Raw genomic sequence first — 21,625 nt, forward strand, 5'->3', positions numbered from 1 at the left:
GCAACAAAATGTATGGTATGCATAAACTACTCTAGTGAACTACTCAGTGATTATGAGAGGGCGGTGTAGTGGTAGTAGCATCTGAAGGCTCATGTGAACGTGAACCCAATGGACTGCAGGTTAAATTTGCCCTCCTTCATTCTTCCACCCTATTTTGGGGGAACAGAGAGATTGGAGGGACGTTTGTATAACTGGGTAGTCAAGCAGCTCGGTTATATCAGTGCCCTCACATTAAGACGTTCTTTTCCAACACCATGAGAGAGAGAGAGAGAGAGAGAGAGAGAGAGAGAGAGAGAGATGGTACTAACTGTAGGAAACCACATGATTCATGACTGCAAAAGAATCAGATAAAACAACCAGGTACAGGAACTTTTTACGCCCTCCTGGTGCAAGAAGTGACTGAAGTGAATGAAGAACCTTTGCAGAAACATCAACAAAAGAATTTTGAAACTAAATGTAAAAGTAAAAGTTATAAAGGAGTCATACCAATATAATTTATATACGTTGCGAAAATAAGTGCCGTAAACATATAAAGATATAATCAGCTTGTCTCAGTTATTCATACTTGCATATTGCTGTAAATTTTTTTTCATGTTTATCAGTTGCATTTTCATGGTTTCTCTGCTAATAAAAGAAAAACATCAAAGTTTCAACTCTGCGAAAAGGAGCATTTTTTTTTATAAGCTTGCCTCTCATATCCTTACTTGCCTCTCATACCCTTACGAATCAAATAATGGCGACGTGAGGCAAAATTGGACACCTGATCACACTATCGCAGGTCTGATTTCTGCTCATTCAAGAACTGTGATATGTCATCATCATCATCATCATCATCATCATCATCATCAGCCTGGCTCCTTTTCCCATATAATTGAGTGGTGAGGTAGGAGACACAAACAAGGAATGAGAAACTATAAAAATGCGAGACCTATTATCAGTATGCCAAATAAAAATGGGAATATGGCCATTCACACGTAGAATCCTGCCTCCACCTCACACGGCAAACCATGTTCCCATATTTTAAAATCATACTATTTTCTAGAATCACGTCATGTACGGTTACGAGATAGTCATTCCGCCAACTGTATTAAAAAAGGCTAAAAGTGAGTCAAAATTTTCTCCATAAATACAGTACTTCATCCACCCAAATCGATGTCCTCTCGGTTACTTAGCTACTTTCTTCCATACACTCTCAGTTATTATTTTGAACCAGTTTCTTCGCCCACCCTGCTTCCTCTGTCCTTCAAACTCGCATACAGTATACGCGTTTCACCATCTTTTGTATATCCATTCTTTGCTTTCATCCATACCATCTAGGCACACTCCTCTACCCAGTTATCAATAGACAGTCTTAGTATATTTCTTAAATCACCGTATTTCCCATTTTATTCAATTCACGCACACCATTTACATTCGTAAAGTCCAATTACCAATGACCTGAAGCCTTATTTTTTCACATTCCTTACACTAACAATATTTCTTACTTATACGTTAATGTGGGTAATATCTCAACTCTTCATGCAGTCCTTCAGAGGCTTCCATATACAGCTCTTCATAATAATACAAGGTCATCAGTATCCCTGAACCAATCCTCCTCTTCCTGTACATGTAGGCCTAGAGTATACCATTATTTTCTGCTACCATACTGAAGTACTTAAACTCATTTATTGCTACAACACCCCCTCGTCTCCAGCATCTCAAAGTGAGCGCTACTTTTCAACATGCATCGCTTTACTCTTACAGATATTTACGTTCAAATCACGCCATTCACAGACATTTACAACACCGCACCTATTTCCAAGTTCCCGATAACCTCCAGCAAGGAACAGATCATCATCTACTTACGGAGAATTTGCAACACTCATCCTTCACCATTAATCACCATCTCTAAAACAAATAACTATTAGCACCTCCGTATGCAGACAGAAAACATTCACAGGACCAACTACAAAATTTAACTGTGTGAGCCGCGGCAAAGCACGTGGAATATCATTTTGCTTTTTGTCACCAGTGCTTATACAGTAGCACTTGCTCACATTAGCCTGTATTTACGGTTGTTATTTCAAAGTCATCTTACAACCTAAAAGATTCATATCCCCTTGGTTCAGTATGTAAAGCTATAATATTTTTCCTCCTACCTCAAAGCAGTCAGTAAAATTTGTATGAATCTCCTACTTCCTTTCCTCAGCCCTAAAAGCCTTTCTGTACGGAATAGTGTACCCCAGGGGTCGGCAACCTCCGGCCCGCGAGCCAGATCCGGCCCGCAGAGTCCGAACTCATGGCCCGTCACCCTGCTTGATATTTTTATAACAATCCGGCCCGCAACAGCCTAGCCAACTAAATGAGTAAGTCGGCGCCTCGCGACGTGTCAGGCCACTGGCTCCGGGCTTCAAGGTGTTCACCTCCCCCTTTGACTTCTCTGGACGAAGCCCCTGCCCCCCTGCAGATGGAGTTGGTGGAGCTTCAGTGTAATGACGAACTGAAGGCAAAGTACCGTACCACTTCTCCACTGTCCTTCTTCCGTGACCTCGTCCTCCCTTCTGACAAATTTCCAAATTACATTGAGCATGTAAAACGCATCGATGACCTTCATCCTCAAGTTTTCTTAATGTAACAGGCCTGCTTGTTTTATGTTACGAATTGTTTTATTACAAAATCACACCCGTCCACGCTATACCCAGGTAAGCGTTATGTTGTACTTATTACGTGTGTGTGTGTGTGTGTGTGTGTGTGTGTGTGTGTGTGTGTGTGTGTGTGTAGAAAATAGCTACAACAGATATTATCCAGTTTTAGCAAAACTTGGTGGAATTGTTGACGGTCAGCCAAGGGGTGAGCTTTTTTTTTTTTTTTTTTTTTTTTTTTTAATAAGAGCAATTTGTCAAGGGCCAACTTAAACAGATTTTGTCAGATTCAGACCAAACTTTGTGGAAGGGCTGAGAGTAAGCCAAGAGCAAAGGGATTCGGGTTCAAGAATAATTAATCAAACATAAATAAAGGCCACAGGGAACGGTTAAGCTCGACCTTTGTGAGTCAGGTGAACATCATATGGATCAAAATCAGTGTAAGGGGTGGGGTCAGGAACAGGGTTAGCCTACTGGTTTTGAGATCATAGATCATGGCAAGGTCTATCTAACTGGCTACGATCCCATTTAGACCAAACGTGGAGGAAGGGTTGAGAGCTGGCCAGTGACAATGGAATTCATGGCTAAGAAAACACTTAATCAATAGTCAAGGTAACAAAACAAGGTCAAATATCGAATGTGCGTGTCTGTATGTGAACAAAATAACTAAAATAACTCAGAGGAAAGGGTGAGGGTCAGCCAATAGGGTGACCTATTGCTTCTAAGAACTGTATGTAAAAGGTCAAGACCAAACTTCGTACTTTGATTCAGTTTAAAGAAGAATGAAGAGATTCCAGTTGAAAAGAAGCCGCCAGATGTCAAGGTCACAGGGCAAGGTTAAATGTTCTTCTCCTTAACTCAGATTTTATTTGATTTTTTACCATACATGATGGCAGGATCGAGGGTCAGTGAAAAATTAAGATTCGATTATGAGAACAGATCAAAGGTTAAGGTCAGAGGGCAAGGTCAGCACAAGAAGTTTTGATCTCACTTCGACCGAAGTTGGTGGAAGAGTTGAATGTCGGGCAAGAATGAAGTAATTGGATTTTGAGAAATCAGTATCAGGTCAAATTCACTGCAAAATCAAATATTCCACCATTAGACCAATTTTGCAGGGCGGTTGTGTCAGCCTCTGAGCTCCCATTCTTTATGCCGTTATATTGACTGCATTTTGTGTGTGTGTGTGTGTGTGTTTTTTTTTTCTTAGGACTGAGAAAGACAAATGGACACAACCAAGGTAAAGAATGCTATACACAGCTTCATTGTCATTAAACTTTGAGTTTGTCTGTACTTCACAAGCGGGGATATATATATATATATATATATATATATATATATATATATATATATATAGATAGATAGATAGATATATATATATAGACAGATAGATATATAGATAGATATATAGATAGATAGATAGGTAGATAGATAGATATAGATAGATAGAGATAGATAGATAGATAGATAGATAGATACTGAACCACTTACTTAACCCGAGGCATCCCATCAACGTATGGGTACATTGCAACATTTTGTCACAGCTATTCCCGTCGACGTACTGGTACATCGTGCAATTGCAAGGATCATAATTTGCACAATTTTCAATTTTCGCGCATGATTTTTCGTACATATACACGGGACACCTTCCTCTATTCCTCTGCAAGATGCCAGGCAGGGTCAATGCCTTATACCGCATAACTTCCCCCCCCCGCACGCCATTGTCTCGACAATTCACCTGTTACCAGTGACCTCACCAATAAAGACATTCAGGGCCAGAGTGATTCCCGAATCGATGACAATGTGGAGGACAAAGTTTACATAGCATTAGAGGAAGAAACAGTTAGAAATGATGATCAGGCAATGTTGCCAAAAAAGGTCAGGTATTTTAATGAGTTAGTGAGTGAAACAATGCTTATAATGCCTATATTACTGTTTGAAAACCAATATACTCTCGTACTACATATAAATTCATACCAAATAAATAAATAAATAAATACAGTTTATGATTGGTGTGGAATAGTTACCCTCCCATAGAACTCGTTTTCTTTGGAGCCAGCCTGATAGAAAATCCAGTAAGGTAAGGAGGTACTGATACCTGTATCGGGTATTTTAAACCCCAGGTGAGCGATTTCTCTATGAATTTTTGATGTTTCTCACCAAAAGTGGAGGTTTTAGCCAAAAAATATTTTTTCCAAAATAGCTCAGGATTGGGGGGTGTCGGAGGTGCGAAATAGCTCGGGACGTGACGGGTTATACATCCACCCATTCCTATGCTTCACTGCTATTACAGAATCAACCTTCTTTTTTTTCCACCCATATCCGTCAGATTACAACCGTCTATAATCCTTCCAAGCGGTATTCACTTTGCCAAACCCTTTTACCAGAATCATAAACTCAGCGAAATCACATAAAGCTATTGCCCTGACAAATGAACTGATCAACGGTTTAATATTAATATGGATGTAGTGATACCCACGTATTATCGCTACCTACAGGGACCTTGGAGAACTACTTGGCTGAAAAGAAATTTATACAATCTTATTATACGTCTGGAGTCGGGTGCATGAAAAACTGCCTATGGTTCTTTCGCAGCAAGAAGTCCGTTCAGGGTGTGGCAGAAGTTGGAATTCCCCCGAGTGCAACGATGCCAATTTGACCACCAATTATCGGATTATCACTCTGTCTCCCTACCTACCCCCATCTCACCTGTTTCTCTCTCTCTCTCTCTCTCTCTCTCTCTCTCTATGTATATATATATATATATATATATATATATATTACCTCGGCATGGCACCATGGGAAAAAAGCGCTGCCACGTGTCGTAGAATTCATTCAAATCGTTGTTATAATTCTAAAAAGTGATACTCAATGTTCTATATAGCTTCCTTTATTATATACAGAATATAAAAAACAATTTCAAATAGCACATAGATGGGAAATAAGAGAGAGAGAGGCATGTACTACAGTTGATTTGGCAGCATCGCTAGAGGTGATTCACCAGGTGGGCCCCACCCTGAACGGACTTCTTGCGGTGAAAGGACCATAGTTGTGCACACAGGAGGTATAGTTGCTTGAAAAGGTTCTGTTCCCCTTGTCTTCCCTCAGTAGCTCATAACATTGTTTTCATATGGTAGATCAAAGTAACGATTAAAAGTAACTGTTTTCCTACTCAAACCAGATTGCAGCGACTACATGCAACTTAAGACAGACTAATAAGATGTTTGGATTACTGAAGATCTGGAGGAGGAACAGAACTTTTTGCAGTCGACTTTACGTATTTTTCCTGATGCGGCCTCATGGTTATATTCAACCATGGAAAGTCCCCTCTAACCCTTCGTGGGCCGATGGGGTTCCTGCGGACCCCAGCATGTTTTTTTAAATGTTGCCATTAAGCCAATTTTTACTTTCACAACCTGGCCTCCCATGACTTTTATTGTAGATGGTTATTTTATATGTTCATAAAATGTGAGCAAAAAATCTTGCACCATTTAGGAGGGACAGTGCAATAAATGTTAGTGGGGTCTGCCAGGACCCCCCCTGGCCTTTCGTGTGACAATTTTATATATATAGATTTTTTTTTTTTTGCTGATATTTCAGTTTATAAACATTAAGGACAATGCCAATACCAGTATCAAAGATTTCTGCCTCGATGGCGGTGGCAGGTGACCAAGAAGAGGATAATGATTCAGAAGGTGATATATCTGTATCCGACGCTGATGATTATAAAGTGCTTGAACGACTGGACAGTGAAATTAATGTGAGTAGTACTGAGTCTCCTGTGAGTGCTGATGATAATGATACTGATAATACAGGTGATGGTAGTAATACAGAAGATGCTGATCAAGAGGATAAAACAAAAAATCTTTGTATCAAATTTGAACATTATAAGGATACTTTTATGTTCTTGATAATTTACTTTATACTTGAACTTGTTATTATGTTGAGAACCTGTTCCAAGAATACTGACAATCAGACATTTAGATAAGTGTAGACACAGTTCTTCCATACTCAAACTTTAATAGAATTGTGATAACATGAAAGAATTTTCTTAAAATAATAATAATAATAAAAAAAGGGACATTTGGTGGGTTGGTTCCACGTGCCGTGTCCTGGGCAACATATGTACAAAGTTTAGTAGATATAACTTTATGCATATGGCAGAAATCCACCATTAAGTTTTGGGGTCCGCCGGGACCCCATCGGCCTTCCGTGTAACTTGGTAACCCCTGGCCCACGAAGGAGTAATCAACAGGCCAAAAACCTTCTCTTAACCTGGCCATTTTGTTCTGGCTTACTCATGACTATTAAAACATCATGGAGTGGCTAGTGTGGTGGGCTGGGGACTGTGATTGTGGGTTTGATTACAGCTGTTGCAGAGACAGATGATGGATCTGAAAATCGATATCACCATGTTCACCTCTCCTTCAAAGGGCCCATCCGATGCTTCATAAAAACATCATTAGTGAAAGTACAACTCTCATAATGTGTGGAGGCTCCCCATCAACGGCTCTCCTCAACAAGGTGGAATCAAAGGCTTTTCGTCATATTAACTCTCCTCCTCTTACTGGCTCCCTTCAACCTCTATCTATTCGCCGCAGTGCTGCATCTTTATCTCTTCTCTATCGCTACATCATTGGTCACTGTTCCTCCGAACTGTCTGCTTGCATCCCTCCACCACTATAGCAGGCACGTAGAACCCGTCTAGCAACAAACTCTCATGCTTTTTCTGTCCAACTCTTTAGTGCAAGAGGTAACTTTTACTACCAGTCCTTCTTGTATGCAGCCGGCCAGCTCTGAAAGTGTATTCCTCTGTCTGTATTTCCTACTGCCTATGACCTCCAGTCTTTTAAACGCAATGTGTCCAGGTATCTCGAAATGAACGAATCTTGAATATGGCTCTCTATTGTCTATTTTCTTTTTCTAACGGAGAGAAAAATTTACGGTCTTCTAGCCCTTGATTCCTTCTTCCTTGTATTAAAAAAAAAAAAAAAAAAAAAAGATTGTAATATGACTGACACATCACATGTAAATTTTGTGTTTTAGTTCCTCTTTGCCGGGTGACGTGTGAGGAGCCGAAGATGAACCCTTTGTTAGTACGGACTATTAGGCCTTGGGAACGGGTGGTCTATCTAGCTAATGTCCAGAGTTAGATGCAGACGTGATTTTGAAAAAAAAAAAAAAATCGATGGGTTTAAGAGTGCTGCTGAAGTATTTACTCCCTCAAAACACGAGTATGTGTACGTGTCACTAAACCCACTTAGAGTATATAGAGGTAGCGAAAAAAAAAAAAAAAAAAGAGAGAGAGAGAGAAAGAAAAATCGGTGAGTTATGAGTGCTGCTGAAGCGTTTACTATCTCAAAACAGGTGTATGTGTAGGTGTCACTAAATTCACTTAGGACATTTAGAGTCTATTTCTGTTACACCTGTTCGAGTCAGATCAAGTTAGTCCGTTTAAGTTCAGTCTTAGCCAACCAGCAGTGAGTTCAGATCACGTCCACCTGATTCATCAAGTCATTTTGGTCTGATCGAAGTCATGTTACCAAGGTCATGTGCAAAAAGTAAGCCAGACCTTCACAGTGCTCTCTGAAACATGATTATCTGAACTAATTTTTGATGTCATAGTTTAACAGAGACTAATAAACTGGATGGTTAAGGGTGGAATTTGGTGGCCTGGAATAATAAGGGGAAAAAAACGTAAAGTGAAGATGAACACTGTAAGCAAGGCAGTGTAGATCTCTGGAAACTAGAAAACCATAGAGTGGAGCGGCATATATTTACAGACTGTGTGGAGAAGGTTATGCTGGAATGACTGACGATGATGGATATTTGGACGTGCGAGATTATAGTAAGTCTTTTATAGATGAGCATTGTTAGTTGTGCGGTAATTTCTGGTACAAGTAAAAGTGAAGAGAAATGAACTTTATAGAATATCCAAATTTCTCTTAGCCTCTCACATCCATTAGACTGGTTCAAATATAATCTCTGAAACTTTTTCAAATTATATTTTAAAGATTATTATAAAGTCGTGCATTTTCTTTGTAACTTGATCAAGACTCCTAACCCATTTCAGCCCAGCTGATGGCAAAGTGAAATAAAATTAGAAAGTCATTTTCACTAGTAACAAAGAAGAATCATTCCTGTCACATAACTATACATCGATTATGGAACCTCAACCTAGTAATCAAGTACGGGGAGTGGCCCAGTTCCATTAGGTAAAGTCAAACCGACTATAGGACTATAGTCAGATTATAATGACTAATCTCGTGTGAGGGAAACCTCTGCCTCCTACAAAGTTGGTATCTTATTTTGATGGAAATAAATAACAGCATGACAACTCAGGTGGAGGAATAATACACATGCTCCCAATCAAGCACGAGTGAATAAAATTCAGCAATTTATTAGCAGAATACCTGGAGGAATGGGAGTATTATATCGTAGTAGCTGAGAAAGAAAATCATGACGCTGCAGGAAATGTTACTCCATTTGAGTAAAAACTCGGTCTGAATCAAGTGAAGGTAAGGAGAGTACGCGGCGTCAGCCTGAGGTCGCTCGGGTGAGGGTATATAACAGACGGCAAACCAGCAAACCGTAGTAGTTAGTTACGGTACAGCTGCACCTTCTTACACGCCATAATGAACGCAAAGGTACGTACCCAGATCACTGAGTGCATTTAAAGAATGAAAATTGGAAATACATTATTGAAAAATAAAGTTTTTAAATGGAAAAATCTCTCTTGCTGGAATTTGTTGCAGAAATACTGCATGAAACATCAAAACGTTAAACATGTCATAAAAAGGTAACAGTACTACAGCTACCCTTAGGTATCTATCTATCTATCTCTTTATAGCCAGACGCCATAATCCCGTAAGAGGTGGTCGTTTGTCATTTACTTGTCTTAAGGGAAGGGGCACTAACCCTCCGCCAGTCCAGTTGCTGACAAGTAGGGAAAACGTATGTGCTGGTTATATGGTTACCACCCAGCGTTGTAAATGGTTTCCTGTCTTACAGGAAGCCATTTGGCCTTTTCACTTAATGTAAAGCCACCTGAAAAGGAAAGAAGGGTAATAAAAAGTGGCAGGAAAGATGAGAGAAATAGGAAGAGAAAGGGCAGACACAGAAAAATTGATAAAAGTGAAGGAAGAAGTAGGCAGCTCTACATCAAATGAATGGATGGTGGTCGCCACCACACACTTACAAGGGGGTTATTTATTTCCTGCTGTAAAACAGAGTGCCTCTAAGTAATGAAGAAATTGACTTGCCAGCAATATATAATTGCTAAATTGAGTGTGGATGTTCAGTCTGTCTGTTTATCCCTCTGTCTATGGTCAGATGCCTGAATCTCGCAAGGAATGACCACAGACAAATCGCCTCCATGTCGCCTTATCCTGTACCATTTGTTTGCCCTCCTTCCACCTCACATTTCCTTCTTTTAAATATCTCTCCACTCCATCCGTCCTTCCCATCCTCGATCTTCGTCTTCTCCCTCCCCCCCTCTACCTCACTCACGCACACTCTTCTAGTCACTGTCTCATTCTCCATCCTCTCCATGTGGCCAAACCATCTCACAGAACTTCTCTTAACGCATTCAGTCACATCTACGTCAACACCACAACGCACCATCACTTCCTCCTTCGTCTGTCTGTCTTCCCACATATTTTCACATGCTGCACTCAAGTAACTCATTTCTACTGCTCTCGCTCTTGCCCTGTATCCTTCTAACAGGGTCCAAGCTTCACTTCCATACATCAGAATGGGGATCACAGTACTGTCATGCAGTGATTCTCTTGCTTCCAACTCACTTCCGTATTCCCAGTCACTACTCTCAATGAATCAGCAGCCTTTCTTCCTTACTGTACTCTTTCATGCGTTTCATCGTCTGTACTTCCATCCTTACTAGTCACATTATTTAAATACCTTAATGTAATGACGTTCTCCTGATCATCCGGCATCTCTGTGTAGTTTGTGATTTCATTTCTCTCCCAGACCAAAACTTTACTCATAGCTACATACAATTTAGAGTTCGTTTCTTAAATACACTGACAAACATATTCACCAAGCCTTGAATCTCCCGTTCATCTTCGCCTAACAATACAGTCTCCTCAGCAGACAATAGTATAGGTAGTTTCCAAAGCGTACTCTCTCTTACTGAGGGCATTGAGCATCCATTGTCTTGCCTTATATCTCTTTTATGACGCCATTCATCCATCTCTCTCTCTCTCTCTCTCTCTCTCTGTAGATAGACAGATAGATAGATAGATAGACATAGAACAGAAAAGCCAAGAATGGAGGCATGACACAACCCTGTTTCAAACCAACATTCAGGCCATAGATTTCACCTAGTCCACATGCCTCAGGCACTTCAGCCCTAGCACCCTCAAAGGCACTGTTGATAGCATCCAGCGATTTCCTTTTTACCCCGTATTTTTAAAAATCTGCTTTCTTTGTCTATCACTTGCTTTCTCCAGATCCAAGAAGGCAGCATACAACTTCCATCAGTATATAGATACTGTTCCACTAAACATCTTAAATGAATGTCTGATCTATCTATCCCCTTCCCATCTTAAAACAACCCTTTGTTTTTCCCTCAGACTAATTTCTCAGTTATTTCCCAGTCTCTGTGGATAAACGTCCTGCCACATTTTTTCTTATCACACTGAAGAAAGAAATACCCTAATGATTGTCAAAGACTCCTCATTCCCCCCTTCCTTTGAATAAGGGAACTGTTATGCCTGAATTATTGAATCAAACTCGCGCGCGCACACACACACACAGACACACACACACACACACACACACACACACACACACACACACACACACACACACACACAGTCTGCCTGTCTGTCTGTCTGAGTGTCTGTCTGTCAGTCTCTGTCTCTGTCTGTCTGTCTGTCTGTCTGTCTGTCTGTCTGTCTGTCTGTCTCTGTCTGTCTTTCTGTGTGTGTGTGTGTGTGTGTGTGTGTGTGTGTGTGTGTGGATAGATAGATAGTTAGATAAACAGACATATCGATGGATAAATATATAGATATGTATACATTTAACTTTGCCAATAGTTGCCAGTCCTTGCTGCTAGCAGGGACTGGCCCACTGATGCATTAGGATCTGAATCACTGGTAACCAGGAGAGAACTGGGCCAAGCTGAAGCCCCCAGGGCGAGTCCAGCAATCTTTCCTTTGTCTAACTGGATTCAAGACGATGTTTCACTGGGATCTGAATTATATTCACAAAGATTCCCAAGTCGAGAATATTTATAAATGATCCTTTATGACAACGAAGTCAGATCCATAAAATGGCCTCCTTATGATCGTCTTACACCAGTGTTTCTCAAACTTTTCACTTCATTCCCCACTTGTGGGAATCTTAACATCATCGTGGCCCCCCTTCAGTCTTCTCTCAAGCCCTTTACAAATAATACAGGAAAAAAAAAAAAATGGACGCTCCTCACTGATTTTAATGCTTACGACTGTCAGTCAGAATGTATATTTTGTTACATATCAGTAGGATGGATGACACTGTGTGCTTTCAGTCAGTCGTCTGATTCGAGGTAAAGCCACTGATAACGCACATCTCATATCTGGGTCCACATCCAACCGGTTTTGTCTCTTACTTTTTATGTGTAGAGAGGTGGAGAAACCAGGTTCACATAAACGTGCTGTAGACAACGGCAAGAAAATTCTGGGTACGATTTCCCAAACACACTCTAATTTATAATTTACACTAGCCCTCCATGGCTCCCCTAAAATTCTGCCATGGCCCCTTTGGGGGCCATTGCTTCCAGTTTGAGAGCCAGTGTCTTAAGTCTTTCTTATTCATTTTTAGGTCAACACCTCTCAAGCGTCCAGCAATAAACAGCTTGATTTTTCAGTTTCACTGATCTGTTCACTGAAGTTGCTGTAGTTGTTACTGCTGCTGTATGACTCCAGGTTAATCTGGAGGCGAACCGAGTGGCCTGAAGCTCAAATGGCCCTTTTCCTGTAGTCCACTGTCTTCCTCTCGATGAATAGAGAGGAAGCTGAATTAACTTTGTACACAATGCAGCAGATCCTCTTAATTATATAATACAGTAGGCAAAATAAACTGGCAGTGATCTATAGGCCCCATCACGCTGGGACACGTACGCAGAAAGACTGCCAATGGACGTCCAGGTTTGATGCCACGGGAGTGCTGTGGACAGCCAAGCTCGTTCTGCCACCAGTGCCATTCCTGGCCGTCCACGTTCTCCGTCGCTGCCCCCAAATTCATAGTCTCCTTCTATTCATAATTGTTATGATGTTATTTACTACTTTACATTGAACTTTGCGTAATCAGTTCTGGGGCCTGGTTTCTGTGCTAGCTGCCTTCGTCTCCTCGTGCGAGCCATTCTTGTCACAACAATGCCCTCTTTCCCTCCCTTCTTGTCTTCTTGTAGTAGCCTCTTCCTCTTCACGGAGGATGAAGACTGCAATACCCATTGCAAAAGCCGTTAAGAAGCTCATGTCCATAGTTTATGATAGAGATGATGAACACAGTGTGTACCCATGGTTTCGTTCTCTGTATAGTTTACCCTGGTTATGGCTGTCAGGCGTGCGTCATCCATTTCGAGTAGGGGCAAGTGACCTTGACTGTAGCCAGCTGAACTGACTGAGCTCGAAAAAGAAGAAAGTGGCCACGTCGAAGCACATCCTGTGATAGGCAAAGCGATTTTTGGGCTCCATTCTGTTCTGCCACTGGCGTTTGTTTTGGGTACGTGTCCCCGTACGATAACGGCTTAACAAGTATAAAGCAGGACTGCCCATGGTGGCTCATTGCCACACGCCTGATATAGGAACCTCCTGAGGGCTAGGTCAACTACTTATGAAGGGTCCATACAGTGAATGTTTTAAAATCATGCATACCAGAAAATGGTACCATTTACGACTTACAAGCCCAAACACGACCTTTATGAACTGTGGTATGGGAGAGTGATTGCATGAGTACAGATGAGACTGAAAGTGAGTATTAAGGAGAGTGAATAGGACGGTATAATTCACACCTTAAGGCACCAAATATCTTCGCCATACTAAGGGTAAATAGTCCTTCTTTCATGCCAGTCCATTTCCATGATCACTCATCATCAGCGCCAGACATCCTTGCCCAACCTAGGGTGGGGTGTGGTAGAGTCTAGAGACAAAAAAATAAATGACAGAATGAAATACTACCTTAGTTTGTCTAACTAACTGGATCACACCCCAATTCATTGACCACTGAAGCCCTCGGAATTCTGGCTCTGTTGGATAGATATACCTTATTCACATTCTCCTATTTGAGAATTAATCAGACGATTATCAGTTTAAAAAGCGGTGCCAAATCCTGGTCATACACTCCTCTGCACATAATTCATTCAGAAAGCTCGTTCTCTTGTCAGTTTCCAAACCTCTTCGGTTTCCATACCATTTTTTTCTCACACACTCATATACCATATCTATCCATCTTCTTGACCTACCACGCCTCCTCCCACCTTCAAACTAGCTCGAACATACCCATTTCGCTACTCTATTTATACTATTTTTTTTCCACATGACCATATCAGTTTAAGCACACTCTTCATATCAAGTGTCTACAGACTTCCTTACTCTGCATCTTTCATGAACAACATTATTCCTTATCCTATCCACTCTCCGCAGCCCACACACACACACACACACACACACACACACACACACACACACACACACACACACACACACACACACACACACACACACACATTCGTCAACAGTCCCATCTCCACTGCTCTTACTTCTGACTTCTTTTTCATGTCACACCTTAGTCTGACACTCGTATGTTAGAGTCCGCACTAAAACTCCTTCACGTAAACCTCTTTCAGCTACTTCACTCAGACCTTTGCTTCTTATCAAGGCCTTTATGGCACCAGTGACTTTCTATTCCTGCGGCACTCGACTTTCTACATGTTTTGCTCATTTACCTCTCTCTGATATCACTGCACCCGTATACATAAACATTCTCACTAATTCAAGACACTTCATTCATGTAACATCACAGCGGGAGTCACTTTTCCTCAACAACCATCCCTTTACTCTTCTCTACATTTATCTTCAAGGAACAGGAATCACAAGCACGAACAACACTCTGCACCAGTCTACCAGTGTCATATCCGCTATTTCCAAGCAACATTACATCATCTGCATATAATCAGATTTGAGATACTCAGTCCACCACTTTTCATTACCAACGCAATCCCACTCTCCATTACTGGAGGTTTTAATTTTCTCATAACCCATATACACACACACATTTTATATATATATATATATATATACTGTATATATATGTATATTTATATATGTATATATGTATATATATATTTATATGTATATGTATATATATGTATATGTATATGTGTATTATGATGTGGCAGGGGTAAACCAGTTCTGCTGTTGGGCCCTGCTGCGGATGTCACTGATTGCATTGTGCAGTTGACCCTTGTGCGGTGTGGTGCGGTGAGGATCTGTCCGTTCTCCCCTTTGGGGCTAAGATGCGAATAAATGTGTTTGAATGGATGAGTAAATGGAGAGTGAGTCGTCCTGTCTCGGCTACCTCCCTTTCCTTGGGGGAAGCAGCCTAGGTATATATATATATATATATATATATATATATATATATATATATATATATATATATATATATATATATATATATTCCAAAATTCAAGAAGTTTCTTAATCTGCTCTTCCCACTGCGTCCAGATCCTCATCCTGCTGGGCCTGGTTGCCGTGGCTGCCGCCGAGGGTGGAGAATTCTACGGCCATGGAGATTCCCACGTGAGTCACATTTGCTAAATATAACTCTGCACTTCACATTACCTTTCTAACAGAGTATAATACGAGTATGATTTTTCGTTCACACACAACAACTGTGTGTGTGTGTGTGTGTGTGTGTGTGTGTGTGTGTGTGTGTGTGTGTGTGTGTGTGTAAATAAGGTTAACAGAAATCGTATCATGCTAACTCATTTATATAACAAGAGATAGGAGGATTCAAAAAGGACGAATAGAAAAGAATGAAATTATTTACTTTTTAAATAATATGTGGAGTAGCTGGGAAGTTGCTGAATACCGTGAAGAGTATGTATGAGGGTGCTAAGGCTGCAGTGCGTGTGGCTAGTGAACTGAGTGAATTTTTCTATTTGAATGTTGGATTGAAACAGGGGTTTGTCATGTCTTCGTGCTTGTTCAGTCTGTATATGGCTGGGGTTATAAAAGAGATACAAGGTAGGGCAGTGGATGTTGGAGAGGCCCTAATGAGAGGGGCAGTGCTTGGAAACTCCCTGTACTGTTGTTTGCAGATGATACTGTGTTGTTAAGTGAAGACGAAGGGGAGCTGCAAGGCTTGGTGGATGAGTCTGGGAGAGTGTGTAAGAAACGGAATCTGAAGGTGAATGTAGGGAAGTGTAAGTTATGGTCTTCGAAAGAGAAGTCAGTGAATGTACAGTGAGGTTGGATGATGAGGAAATGGAAAATGTGAGTATGTTTAAGTACTTTTTTTTTTTTTTTAAATAAGAGAACAGAGGAAGGAAAAACAAATGAATAAAAAATATAATCCATACACCAGATTACTGGTGTCCTCTGTTCATAAATTATCTGTAACAGTTAGACTTGAACAGCTGTAGGTTGAAGATTGGAGGAAAACAATTCTGGGGAAGCGAGTTCCAGAGAGATGCAGTTCGGGGAATGAAAGAATTCTGATAGGCAGAAGTTCTGCAATATGGCTGAGTGACATTCCAGTCATGAGAGCTACCAGATGCCCGTGTAGCACGAGGGAAGGCATGGAGAGGTGACACTATGGACGCAACTTCGTCTGAGCATTTGCCATAAAAATATCTGTAAAATAATGCAAGGGAGGCAACATTCCTTCTTACTTGTAGGGGAGGTACAGTAGTTTATTTGTAATAGCAGGGTTGTTAATACTTCTAACAGCTTTGTTCTGAATTTTGTCTAGTTGTTTTAATGCAACCTCTCCACATCCATTCCACAAGGGTGAGCAATATTCAAGCTGACAGCACACATGACTCTTATAAATTATAGCTAACTGCTCGTCAGTGAAGATGTTACAGACTCTGTACAATAATCCAGTTTTCTCTGAGGCGGTTTTAGCAAGTAATCTGACATGAGAGGTTCAGCTGAGGGCATTGTTAGGTGAGACGCCGAGAATTTCAATACTTTTGGAGATGGGAATATTAATAGCACTGAAGGTAATATACGAATCTGGCAATAACTGTCTATTAATAAATTGTATATATTTAGTTTTATTAGCATTAAATGAGACAAGGTTGTTTTGTCCCCATTCACTGATCGTCGATAAGTCTTGATTTATGGAGATGGCTGTACTGAGTTGTGAGTTAGAGATATTAGACTTTGTAAATGGGTGTCTGAGTGTGAATGAACTATGTAGTGTTGAGTCATCTGCATAAGGGTGGATGGGACTGTGGGTGACAGATAAGAGATCATTAATATGAACCAGGAACAGTGTTGGTGCCAGAACTGATCCCTGCGGCACGTCAGCATTAATTGAGTGGAAATTGGAATATACATCATCTACTTTTACTCTTATTTTCCTGTCACTGAGATATGAGGAAATCAAAGGAACAAAAAACGTTAGTCCATGGCAAGGGAGTTTGGACAGCAGGGAACAGTACCATACTCTGTCGAAAGCTTTAGAAATATCAAGGGCTACTGCATGAGTATCTCCATGTATGTCAATTGATTGATGGATGGTATGAGTTTGGAGATTGAGTATGTCAATGATGGATCTTTCGTGGCGGAAACCATATTGTCTATCACTAATTATGTTGTTGGATTCAATATTATTAACAATGTATTTATTACTTAAAGTTTCAAATACCTTACCAAAAGAAGATGTGACAGCTATTGGTATGTAATCAGAGGGGTCAGAGGAACTTCCTTTCTTTAGATTAATTGATTGAGTTCATTATTTAGCCAAAACAAATACAAAATATTTTACAATTGATCCGTAAATTGAAAAGTGGCTGAGCCTTTGTGAGTAGAAGCTCTCGTAAAAGGCACCTGTAAATTAACAACATCGAAATGATCCTCAGAACATTTGACTTTTCTTAAATTGTGCTGATTATCTCTTTATCAGAACCAAAGTGATAATACCAAATCAACTCCTAACAAAATTAATAAAATAGTTAAAAAATTAGAATTCCTTATACAGTAAAATAGCTAAGATTTGTTATATAGAAGTGTCCTTAATTCTAAATTAAAATAATAAAAAAATATAAAAATGTGGGATGAAATGCATTCAGACATATATACACACATACACATACAGATAGACATTCACATACGCACAATACATCGAAACACATGCACGTAATCATTTATACATGAATACATATACACATACACACATACATAGCTACACATTCAAATACATGCACATAATATTAAACAATAAATAGATCACACAAATACAATAAATAGATCACACTTGCACATAGATGTAATTACCTAAATACTCAAACAAATATATTTAGCCTATATACATATGTTAATACATATACATACATACATACATACATAATATATACTTACCTTCGGATCTGGGTGGATATTGGCTTCCTTCCATGAATTCGGGAATAAAGAAGTACTTATGCATAGTCTGAATAATTTAGCTAGAACAGAGGTAAGTTCAGGGGAATACTTTTTCAAAACAACTGGCGGAATTCCATCTGGGCCTGGAGCTTTGTTGGTAGGTAAATTGTCTAGGATGGATTTTACCTATCTTCCCTGTATCTTAGGTGGAACAATTTCGGGAGAGTCAAGTTCTAGTACTGGGATATTCTGGCTGGCATCGTCCATGGTAGAATTTCTGGGAAATGTACTGGCAAAAATATCTGCTTTCCCACGCGGGTCATTTGTAATGTTGCCATCTGAAGATTTTAGTGGGGGAATGGATGATGACTTGTTAAAGTTATTATTGAAAGAATTAAGAGTTGACCAGATTATTCTATTGTCATTAGGGTTGTTAATTAGTTCTGATGCTTGCTTTTGAAGAAAGTTTGATTTAACTAGATTTATTACAGCTTTTGCGTGGTTTCTAGCAATTTTAAATTGAGAGAGTGATTCAGATGTTTTTTATTTTAAGTAATAGTTATATGCTAATGACTTTTGGGCTGTTGCTCTGGCACAGTTGTCATCAAACTATTTTGGAGAGTTTGATCTTTTAGTGAACTGTTGACTTGGTATGAATAAATCCATATCAGCTAGTATTAAGTCGCAAATGTGGGACTGGATAAAACTGGGATCACTAGAGAAGAAAGGCTGCCATGGAATGTCAGCAAGATAATTTCTAAATCCATCCCAGTCTGCCCTGTCAAAGTGCCATCGGGTCACCCTGACAGGTTCAGAACGGGGAGGTGTGGGAGGGTTAACTAATGAGGCTTTGATGAGATTGTGGTCAGAGGATCCAAGTGGTGACAGTACCTCTATCCTGCATTGATCTGGATAATTTGTCAAGAATAAATCCAAGAGATGGGTATTATGGTCAGGATTATCAGGTATTCTGGTTGGTTGCTTTACCAGCTGGGTGAGATTAAACGCTTCTGCAAACAGCTCGCACTCTAGACCAGCGTCGTCAGTCCGGGCAGAATGCAACAACCATTCAACATTAAGTATGTTAAAATCACCCAAAATGGTAATTTCGGTGCTAAGGGCAAGGTTAAGGTTTCTCAACTGTCTTGATATGGAATCACATACACTGGGTTCCGAAGAAGCATTGGGGGAGTGATAGAGTACACGGATATATTTGGTAATATTTTGACAGTTTAGTTTATGCAATGAGTAATCAAAATTGGATGAAGTTCAGGTTAAAATTGTGTCAACTGCATATTGGGGTTTGATATAACAACAGGTTTGTGAGGAGATGGTAACCGGGTAGTGTGATGAGTAAGGATGGAAGTTTAGAGGATGAAGTGCTTGAAAGGGTACAGCAGGGAAGAAAGGTTGCTGGTTCCTTGAATGTAGCGATAAGAAACAGGGAAGTGAGCATGGAAGTGAAAAAGTTACCACATGACAGTATTGTGATACCAGCCCTAACGTATGGAAGTGAAGCTTGGACCTTGATGGAGGGACAGAAGTCAAGAGTGAGAGCAGTGGAAATGAGTTATTTGGGAGGAGCATGTGGAGTCACATGAAGAGACAGACTGACAAATGAGGGAGTGAAGGGTCGTTGTGGTGTGGATGTGGATGTGATAGGTAGCGCTGGGAGAAAAACACTGAGGTGGTTTGACCATGTGGAGAGGATGGAGAGTGGGAGACTAACGAGGAGAGTGTATGTGAGTGAGGTGGAAGGGGGAAGAGGGAGGGGGAGGCCAAAGATGAGATGAAGGGATGGAGTGGAGAGGTACATGAGAGAGGGGGGTGTGAGCTGGGAGCAAGGCAATGCAATGGAGGGGGACAGGGCGACGTGGAGGAGATTTGTTTGTGGTCACCCCTTCCGGGATTGAGGCGTCTGGGAATAGATAGATAGATAGTAATAACTGACGGTGTTAATGAATTTTGCTTCCGCTGAAAACTTATCATTCACAGCCATATACTCAAGTAAAAGAAAAAAAATTAAGCCACACAGAGTACATACCTCCGCCAATGCCTATACCAGACAACTCAGATCATCACCAAAATGTAATCATATCCTTGCCCCATGACCCCGATATCCACAAAATTTGACTGAAATCCATTAATAATATTTTTTAAGTATCTTGTGGGAAAAAAAATGACCAGGACTGGAACTCAGATCACCACAAAATTCAATCAACTCGTTTTTGTTCCTTTACCTATGTATCCCAAGAATTTCACTAAAATCCATGAATAACTTTTTTAGATATCTTGTTGACAGGCAAACAAACAGACAAACAGAAATGAATACATAACCTCCGGCAACTTTAATAACGGACGGGAAAAGGGGAAGAGAGAGAGAAAAAAAAGAGAGAGAGAAAAAAAAAGAGACTAATTTACCTTTGTTAAATAGTTGTTAGAGACCAACGAATCTAGAGAACAAGTATGACTTTGACTGGTCTGTGAAACAGAACCACGGCAACGAATTCTGTCACCACACACTAACAGTACAAGTGTAAATGTACAAGTATGAATTCGCTGAATCTTTTCACGATATGAGTACTTCATATGGATACTGACTGCACAAGCACGCGTGGGTGTTTTAGTGTGTGTTTTTATTAATTTTGATTTTATTGTAATCACATACATGTTTAGGTTTGACTATGTTATATTTAGAGTCCTGCTGAAGTTTCTTACCAAGACTCGTATTTCCTTACCAGATAATGGTTACAATATTTTCTTAACAGTCATCCGAGTCCTACGAGTCCGGTGAGGCCAGTTACAACTTCAACTGGGCCGTGAAGGACGACTACGGCAACGACTTCGGGCACCAAGAAGGCCGCGACGGCGACCACACCGAGGGGTCGTACTACAACCACCTGCCCGACGGTCGCCTGCAGAAGGTGACCTACTACGTTGATGGCGACTCTGGCTACATCGCCGATGTTCAATACGAGGGCGAGGCTCACTACCCCGACTCCTACGAGTCAGCCTCCTTCGAGCACCGCGGCTACTACGGCTCCAATGAGTCCAAGTAAACCATTATAAAAGATCCAAGAGTCCGTACAATACCGATGATGACCCCATAAGCACGACGAGGTTCATCTTACCTCAGTACTCACTGGGAGTATCTTGTAAATTATTCTATTTATTGTCTGTTTTGTACTGTAGTTATTAAAATGAGTATGCTGTATGTTACGCAAGTTTCTTTTTTCATTTATATAATCATTAATATATATATATATATACACACACATATATATATATAAATATATATATATATATATATATATATATATATATATATATATATATATATATATATATATATATATATATATATATGTAAAGAGTTATGAATATAATATTAGTACTAATATGTAGATATAACCA

General features: G+C 40.2%; 1 protein-coding gene across 1 annotated transcript; it reads left to right on the plus strand.

The window, feature by feature from the left end:
- The first annotated feature begins 6,270 nt into the window (after nucleotides 1-6,270).
- Nucleotides 6,271-21,270, plus strand: LOC145403125 (uncharacterized). Its single transcript, XM_080274952.1, has 3 exons — nucleotides 6,271-6,378; nucleotides 15,347-15,421; nucleotides 20,989-21,270. Exons 1-3 carry the CDS (start codon nucleotides 6,271-6,273, stop codon nucleotides 21,268-21,270), a joined length of 465 nt encoding a protein of 154 aa, XP_080131078.1.
- Nucleotides 21,271-21,625: the final 355 nt, after the last annotated feature.

The sequence above is a fragment of the Coenobita brevimanus genome, chromosome 60, assembly GCF_032717465.1.
Source record: "Coenobita brevimanus isolate Jiangsu-jjx chromosome 60, ASM3271746v2, whole genome shotgun sequence".
Classification (NCBI taxonomy): domain Eukaryota; kingdom Metazoa; phylum Arthropoda; class Malacostraca; order Decapoda; family Coenobitidae; genus Coenobita; species Coenobita brevimanus.